Source organism: Rutilus rutilus, assembly GCF_951802725.1.
Source record: "Rutilus rutilus genome assembly, chromosome: 17".
Classification (NCBI taxonomy): Eukaryota; Metazoa; Chordata; class Actinopteri; order Cypriniformes; family Leuciscidae; genus Rutilus; species Rutilus rutilus.
Genome location: NC_140230.1, coordinates 4695664 through 4704970, shown reverse-complemented (window position 1 = coordinate 4704970; position 9307 = coordinate 4695664). Strand labels below are relative to the sequence as shown.

Genomic DNA, 9307 nt, shown 5'->3' with positions numbered 1-9307 from the left:
ATTGGCTGATCTCATGTGAGTGACAGGTTGCCCCGCCCTCGTCATCAGAGAAGTGATGTTGAATTGAATTTTGATTCTTTAAGTTGATGACTTTAGGATAGACTGTAGCTCACACTGGCAGTAACTTATATAGCAACACTTTTTCTTTCACTGTTTTGAATGAGTCGTCTATATATATATATATTTTTTTTTTTTAATTATGCATGGAAGATTGACAAAAATGATAAATGTTTGATTTTTCTTATTCATAATGTGACAAATGCTTTCCAAAACATAATTTTAACTTTATTTTGGCATAAAATGACATGGATGGAAACAGCTAGTCACTCAGTTTTAGCAAACACTTTATATTCATTAACAGTCACAATCTGTTGTAGTAATTAATATTACAAAAAAATGTGTGTCTCTATTTCATTGTCATAATTGTTCATTATTCAGTCTTCTACATTGATTTTATAAATGGCATGAGTGTGTATTTTTAACATATGAAGATTTACATGTTTGAGTCCATGTGTCAAAGCAACAATATCCTGACAAGATGCTCAAGATGAAATAAATGCTCAGTCTTTGTTGATAACTACACTCATATTTTTCAGTTCGTGTCTGGTTATCAGTGTGTGGTCCATATACTGTAAAAGTAAACTGGTGTCTTTCATACTGATAATCCTCATTATGCTCATAAAAGTATACAGTAAATGTCAATGCATTCAAAGACAAATCTTCTGTGAAGCTGATAAAGCTCACTGGACTTTGCTGTCACATTTATTGTATGCGTGTTTGTGGTTGAATTAATGCAGAGCTTAACGAATTGAGAAAACGTGACAAGTGGGATCACATGACAAAAACTTGTTTGGTGGACACGTACGGCTTCATGGCATTCTCAAGGGCTTTTCCGAAGTCTTGAAGCCTGACTTCAGTGCAAGCCGGAGCTGACAGCTTCCCCGCACGGATAAGGACGCAGAGTTCATCCAGCATGTTTCGTAAGGCGTCTTCATCTATCACAAGAGGCCAAAGGTGTTAACGAGTATTTTAGATTAAACTCTGTATAGGTCCTCACACAACACCACAACTCAAGAAAGACTTTTTCTGGGGGAAACTCACCATGTCTGTTCTCTCTCTTCCACTGGGTAACCCAAAAACCTCTTATTTTCACATCTTTAAAGATCAGTGCACTCTAAAGAAAGAATAATGCTTGTATAATTGCAATGTACACCACATCACATTCTATTATAATGATGTAAAGCCAGATATCAAGGTTCATCCAGTGCCGATGAGCGAACGCTGTCACACTCACCACTGGGACGGTGACTGGTTGTTTGGCCATCCCACCGTAGGTCACCATACTCCCTCCATTTCTGAGAAACACAGATAACACTGAATACACACTGCTTATCAAGGGTCCCGTTATATAGTTAAACATTTATGTCCTATTATGCTTCTTTTTTTTCAGCAAAGCTACAAAGCACAAAGTCCCTCCAGCGGGAGTTGTTCTCCATATCAGTGTCAGTGTTTCTGAACTCCCTGAAAGGCCTCCATTGTAGTCTTGAGTCGTCACAATACATTTACATTTACACTTAGTCATTTAGAAGACGCTTTTGTCCAAAGCGACTTACAAATTAGGACTAAATTAAGCGATTCATCGTGAAGAGGCAAGAAACAACGCAAGAAGTGCTCAAAATACGAAGTTCAGGCATTGTTCAGAGTAGCATAAGCCAGATAAGCGAGGATTTAAAGGAAAAAGGAGAGATTTATTTTATTTTGTATGAGGTTAAGTGCTCACGGGAGAGATGAAGAGGGATTCAGCTGTCTTTTGAAAGTTGCCAGGGATTCAATATTCCTCATTTAAATAATTCAATTCAAAATAACACAATATTCCTCATTTAAATAATTCATATGCAGAATAAAGGGGCGGGGCCTGGTTGAGTTAGTTAGTAGTGTGTTAAACTGGCGGTTATGGTAAGGGGCGGGACATTTCCCAAACACGCTCGCAATCACAACACACTGATCCAGCCGACCAATCAGAGCACAGTGTGCTTTTCAGAAGGAGGAGCTTCATAGAGACAGGAACTAAACAGGGCCCGGTTTCCCAAAGCGTTCTTATCTCTAAGTAGTTCTTAACCTATTCCTTAACCTCTCTCTTAACCTTATGGGATGGTTCCCGAAACGTTCGTACGCTAAGTATATCTTTTGTAAGTCACACTTTCGTAAGGTTGGTCTGGACTGGACCACTCTTAGCTTTACCTTATCACTGTTGCAGGTCTATATGAATATAATTCTGAAGTTTTAATACACCCAGATGTAATCTTTTATTACTGAAATGCTGGAAAGTATTTAGAAGAACAATATTTCATCGCAGCTCCACCTCAGCGAACAAAAGTGTGAAAGAGAAGAAGGCACGTACATTTTTGAAAAGGTTATTGTGGCAGCAATATATGTTACAATTTTAAAATATGTAGGCTAGGCTATTATAGGCTATTATAGTTTGGATTATTTTTTATAATATCCAATAATCATAATAAATTGCAATTTCAACTATTTCTGAAGTGCTTCATTTATAAAGATCACCGCTTTCTCACATAAACAGCCCCTGCACGAGAGAATAATTGATTCTCGAGCCATCGATATCAAACAATTCAGCACCATCGCCACGGACAGCGCCGGGTAACGTCGCACGTAAGAAGGTATATCTTAAGCAGCTTCCTAAGGTATGGTTCGGGGAACACACTTAGGAACATAAACACCTTTGGTAAGATATATCTTTCGAGCTCTCTTAGCGCGCTAAGAGTGAGCGTTATCATGAAACCGGGCCCAGAGCATTACTGACAGACTGGGAAGAGAGGAGATTAAACAATGGGGAATATGGGGAAATACAGTACAATATTATCTATTCATTGTTACACCTTTAGAAAGTGTAATGCATTAAAACATACGACAAACAACCAATTTCAGATGTAACAAGGAATCTACAAATATTATAATGCATTTTAACTTTGATTACAATTATTCACGAAAAGATATAATGCATTATAACATACATTATGAATACCTTAAAATGCATTACACATAAAGGCTTCAAGTAAAATATTACTGTATAATCAGTAAATTAGTGTGATGAAGTTTTCATGTTTTTTCCTCCCCTGTTTTTCAGACAAGTTTTTGCTTCAAATCATGTCTGTAACGTAAAACACAATATTCAAGTATCCACCATTATATCGGTGAATATATGTCCTCTAGTATTTCTGCTGTACTTAAGACGAAGCTGCTTGCATTAATGTTTTTTTTAACAGTAACAGGGAGTGTTTCTACATTAAATTAATTAATCCTGATTATTATTTTTTTATTATTATTATTCGTTAAATTTCAAGAACTGTATGCTCCTCAATTAAAACAAATGATTTCATCTTGATTTCCCCACTGTCTTAGTTAAGTCCTGCATCCATTTAATTGCCCCTATTATTACAGCCATAGTGAAAGATTGGCTTGTATTGGAGTAGCTGACAAAGTGCTTCTTTAGTTTTCATCCTATTTAAGTGACAAGAAACAGTTTGTCCAGGTTAAGATCAATCAGAGTCTGTCACAGTTACTCATGGTGTACCACAGGGGTCAGTGTTGGGTCCGCTTTTATTTATTATTTATTTTCTACCCCTTGCTCACATTTTAGTTAAAGGTATAGCGGAGGATTTTCCCGAATTTTAGAAAAGAACCGCCCTCTCCACTTTTTGAAAAAATGCACATGGCCAACACTCTACCTGCTCCCGAGAGGGAACGCCTATTAAACGTGTGCACGAGAGAGCATGCACGAGCTAATCATAGCTTACATTAACTTTTACTAGCAGTGATTTTAAATGGATTTCTCCAAATAGCATGCCAAACTTTACCTGTCAAGTAGAAACTTCGCAACTGAGGCATCAGTGGGAAGCCCAACCTGTGTTTTGAGTGCACGCCATCGTGTGAATCGTGTGCACGAGCATGTACGACGGCCTTACGTAAACATATCACCAGAATGATTGACACTTAGGAGGACCAATAGTCTTGATGATCCACCCGGAAAAAGAAAATCCTCCGCTATACCTTTAAGTCCTGCATCCATTTAATTTCCCCTATTATTACAGCTATAGTGAGTTGTTCATTATCTATTGCTACTGTTCCTTCATCATTAAAATGGACTTCTTTCACTCCAATTCTTAAAATTTCTAGTGGGGATCCTAATGATCTAAATAATTATCGGCACATTTTCGATCTTCCGTTTATTTCAAAAATACTTGAAAGAACAATAGCAATTCAACCTAAAGTGCATTTGCAAAGTAATGACCTCTATAAGCAATTTCAATCATTAGTCATTCAGTATTTCTGGAAAGATTGGCTTGTATTGGAGTAGCTGACAAAGTGCTTCTTTAGTTTTCCTCCTATTTAAGTGACAAGAAACAGTTTGTCCAGGTTAAGATCAATCAGAGGCTGTCACAGTTACTCACGGTGTACCACAGGGGTCAGTGTTGGGTCCGCTTTTATTTATTATTTATTTTCTACCCTCTGCTCACATTTTTCACACTTATGACATCAACTTCCATTGTTACGCTGATGAAACAATAGTATAAATCTACAAAACCTAGTGCTTCCCATCCCCCTTCAGTACTCACTAAATGTTTGCAGGATGTTAACATATGGATGAGTTAAATACCAACAAAACTGAAGCCGTTCTTGTTGGGTCTAGGTCTGTTTTATCTAAACCTTAATCCTTCACCCTGCTTATTGATAACTGTCCGGTTAATATTTCCACCCAAGTGAAAAGTCTTGGCGTTATATTTGATTGTTTGCTTTCTTTTGGTCCCCATATTAATAATATTTCACGTACTGAATTTTTTCATTTACGTAACATTGCTAGACTCCATCCATCACTTTCTCAGCGTAGCACTGAAGTCCTTATTCATGCTTTGGTTACATCATGGATTATTGTAATTCTCTTTTATTTGGTCTTCCTGAAAACAACTCCATTGCTTACAGTTAATTCTGTTACAGTTAATAATACAACAACTTACTGTAAAAGACGTAACAGCTCTGTGGCGCTCTTTCCTCCAACTCCATTCAGTGCCAGTTTAGGCCGAGGACACGACTGTTAAAAACAAACGCTGAACATGATCAAGATACAGAGTCTCTTTCAAGCTACAGAATGTTTCTGCATGTGGCTTCTATAACACAGATTTCACATACGGACAAAGCAAATACGGCTGTCGCACTAGAATGATCCAGCTGACCTTGAGAAGCTCCTTCGTCTCCGGCCGTCTCAGCTTCTCCTCTGTAATGACGTGTGTGGCTCCCAGTGCTGTCAGTCGGTCAGAGAGATGCTGCACGTCAGGCCTAGAACGGTGAACAAGCTGCTTTACACAATGAACATAACAACAACCTATTTTACTTCCATACATTTCCAAGTGAAAGAGGATAATCAAAAAGAAACTGTTTTATATTCCAGCAACCGGACTCTCGTCTGCACTGAAGAGAAATTATGAACAAATATGCGCGGATTAAGATTAGTTTAATCACTTTAAATACTTTAGATCTGCTTTTGCAAATCACTGTCTGTATTGAGTACTTTGCACAACTTAATTGTAAGAAAATTATCAATAGTTTTGACATCCATAACATGACACTAAATTACACTGATAACAAAGACACACGCATATTAATGTTTTTGTTAACCCTTTACTTGAAGCCTTTATGTATAACACATTACAAAGGCATTCATAATGCATTATATATTTTCATAGATAATTATAACCAAAGGTCAAATGCACTAAAATATTAGTAGATTCCTTGTTACATCTGACATTGGTTGTTTGTCATGTGTTTTAATGCAATGTACTTTATAATGGTCCATCACTTAATAGATAAGTATTATTATGTATTTTAACTGTGGTTACAATTATTCATGACCATACAATGCATTACAAGGCATAAATAATGCATTAAAATACTTTTATAATGCATTATACATAAAGGCTTTAAGTAAAGTGTTGTCTTATTTTTTTATCTGAATAAAATGTAAATCAGTAGTATGATCTTATACATGGCTCTATGTGAATGTGTTTTAGTGTGGGGATGATATAGCGATCATTAATGATGTGAATAGTTTTTTTAACTGGTTCGTTGAAACGAAGAGTCCGAATTATTTCTCTAATCTAATCAAGCAGGAACAAATAACTTTAAAAACATTACAGAAAACCAGGATTTTAGAAAGGCTACATTAACAAAAGCCTAAAACAACACCTAACCTAAAGAGCTATTTTTTGGCTATTGACTCAGTTTTTACATATGATAAAACATTACAATGAGAAAGATTCTGCACCGATGGATCATGCACAATAAAACCAGGCAAAAGTGCATTAAGAAAGTGAACAGCCTCAATGATGAGTTGAGGTTCATGGTTACCTGTCTCTGATGACATTGATGGTTTGAATACCCTTAGCAGCAGCAATCTGAATAACGGCCTGTCCAACACCACTGTTAGCTGCGTTCTGGATCACTGTGTCTCCTAAAATACACAGTTAGACTTCGGTGCATGATGAACAGTTGAGCACTGCCTACTTGAGGTAAATGAAAAATGAAAGAACCTGGTTTGAGCTCCTCGAAGTCTGCGAGCATCCTAAAAGCTGTACAGGGGTTGACTCCTAAAGTGGCGGCAGACAGTACAGGAATGTCTTTCGGCAAACTCACTAGATCGCCAGCCTTTAAAACAGCAGCTGTTCTCCATGTACCTGTGCGGATCAGTGCAGGGCTGTCACATCCTAACATCTGCTGATGAGAACACCAGCCTTGTGAATGCTCATTAAATGTTCACCTAAGCCAGCATCTCTTGGAATCACCCAGTCGCCGAGTTTGAGTGTTTTCACCTGCTCTCCCACCTCCATCACCTGACCCACACCCTCATTACCCCCCACGGCTGGGAGCTCAGGCAGGAGGGCATACGTACCTGTTCAAACACACAAAGATTTACACTCAAAACAAAAGTAGATGAACCTTTTTAAAAGGAAATCTCACTCAAAAAGAAAGAAATATGCCATTTTTCCAATCAATTTTCACTATGCAATGCAAAAACGAATACAATTTTCTACACATCGAAATGTGGCAAATGTACATATCACGATATGCATTTCTGAATGATTTTAATAGGCTATTTCAAAATCTTGCGCAAAGTCAAAGTTTTAGGTTTAGCACGGCATAAACTTGGCACGCGACAGTTACATACGTGCGACTTGCTTGACATTAAAAAGAGTTATTAAGCGCAATAAGCTGTGGAAAACAACTCATTATGCGCGCACAGAAAGCCGCATATATTCCAGAGTTCAGTTCTCTTTCATTGCTTATTGCACTCGAAAGGTCAGATACACACACAGTTGTCAAAAAAGTTGGTCACGGCGAGTATTCATGTAAACACAGTTGGTTATCAGATGTGTGTCAATATGATCTGTGCATTAGGTCTTAAAGTGACAGCAGCCTAATACAGTAAACCTGCTGCTGTCTGTCAAACAACAAGAGAAAATCACTCACTGCTCCTGACTGAATAACTTTTGTAGCGTTAATATGAATCCGCGTTAATTTAATTCATGCAGTGTTTTAGTTTTACATTAGATTATTCAGTTTCTGAACTGTTTCTTACTTAAATGCTATTGTTAAACAGATCAAATGTAGGCCTACCTACAAAAAATAAAGCACTGCTTATTTAATTTGCATCTTTGTTTTATTGTATTTGCCCTATTGTTTGTGATTTGTCTCTTTATTCTTATTCTTGATAAAGAAAAAATGTACACAGCAAAAATCGTCCACCCCTAGTTTCAGGTGTTTTTCAGAAGTTTTCAGGTTGATATATCTATATATTACTATATATTATCTATATATTAAGTTGAGAGTTGTTGGTATTTAAATAGTTATTTTATTTATGAAAAAGTATTTAAATATAATTTAAATTAATTTAAAATACTTAAAGCAATATTGTATCACATATCGACTATCACATTATTTTACAAGGTATCGCATATCTCAATTTTCTTCAATATCATGCTGCCCTATTTAAAATGATACATTATGGTAGTGTTTGTCACTTAAATTAACATTAAATGGGAATTATAAAAAAAAACTATAAGTAAAACATTAAGACGAAATGATGGAAATTTGAATTTGAAGGAACATGTTGTGCAAATAATATTACAATACAAAAAGATCAAAACAGCCTTCGTTTTCCTCATGCAAATATATTTCACTTTTTTTCCCCCCGTCTTTAGATTTTGATTTGCCCAAACATCCTGATTATGTCAATGACTTTTATTCGTCAACAGGAGTCAATGTATAGGTAATGCATTATTTATTAAATTCAATCAAATCATTTGCTCTTGCCTTGAAGCATATTTAAATCCGAGGGGTTGATGGGAGCCGCCAGCATCTTCACCAGGACACACTCAGGGCCCACATGGGGCAGCTCCAGTGATTCCAACCTGTCAATCATTCAGGAAACGCAGTTAACTTTATACAACTGTCAAAGTGTTTAATCTTAGATCCCATTAATAATCTATGGGAGTGACACGCTTACTGAACGACTTGTGAGGGCTCCCCGTGTTTTCTGTACAGAAGCGCAGTGCTGTCTTGAACTGCAGACACAGAGAAGTTGTTTTTAGTGAGGAAAGCTCCATATCTGATCGGTTCATTGCATGAAACAGGACCCGGAGCCCGGTAAACGTGATGCCGCCGGATTAAAAAAGATGCGACTCGTGATAGTTTCATTTTAAAGTTGTGATATGGCCAAAATCAAGATGTCATCGTCTTGAGGCGTTTAAATAAGCACAAGAGAGCATCAGTCCGTGTTTACTATCAAGTAAGTGGCCATGTTGTTACCGTAAAGCCTGTAGTAAATGCGCACTCTCCAGGAATCCTACTATCCTGAAGGCCCTGCTAATGAATATTAATCAGCAATGGTCACGAAATCGCACACGGCCTGGACTGTCCAGTCATAACCCAAGCCTGTGTTTTAGTATCCTAAACTTCGTTCATTGGCCATCCTAGCCAGCGCCCATTTACCATTATGGCAAAGCATAATATGGCAAGCTGTTTTAGCATTTAACGCCTCCTGGATCTACTAGTCGTAGTTTAGTTTTGACTAGTCAAACATCCAATTCCATATTTATTCTGCAATTTTGACTCATCATAATAAGAGTGGTGCAGGGATGACATGACAACCTTTTCTAGGCTGACACGCCAATATAAAATATCTATGACGTCATTCCATTTATCTAAAATAGTATTTAGTCTAGTCAAAACTTTA

General features: G+C 37.1%; 1 protein-coding gene across 1 annotated transcript; it reads right to left on the bottom strand.

Annotated features, from left to right (window-relative positions):
- Positions 1-213: 213 nt before the first annotated feature.
- On the bottom strand, positions 214-9010 carry mecr (mitochondrial trans-2-enoyl-CoA reductase). Its single transcript, XM_084385721.1, has 10 exons — positions 8579-9010; positions 8386-8483; positions 6833-6964; positions 6606-6749; positions 6424-6526; positions 5253-5355; positions 5037-5110; positions 1295-1355; positions 1102-1174; positions 214-995 (listed from the first exon to the last, which is right to left on the bottom strand). Exons 1-10 carry the CDS (start codon positions 8767-8769, stop codon positions 832-834), a joined length of 1143 nt encoding a protein of 380 aa, XP_084241847.1. The 5' UTR covers positions 8770-9010; the 3' UTR covers positions 214-831.
- Between the last annotated feature and the right edge of the window lie 297 nt (positions 9011-9307).

What these genes read in the sequence shown, in the direction of transcription:
- mecr (XM_084385721.1), bottom strand. Translation starts at nt 8,769, where the DNA reads ATGAAACTATCACGAGTCGCATCTTTTTTAATCCGGCGGCATCACGTT. An exon ending in GAGCTGTTACGTCTTTTACA is followed by an intron (nt 1,356 to 5,036) that starts GTAAGTTGTTGT and finishes TGTGTTTCTCAG; the next exon opens with AAATGGAGGGAGTATGGTGA. An exon ending in GAAGAGAGAGAACAGACATG is followed by an intron (nt 996 to 1,101) that starts GTGAGTTTCCCC and finishes CTCTTGTGATAG; the next exon opens with ATGAAGACGCCTTACGAAAC.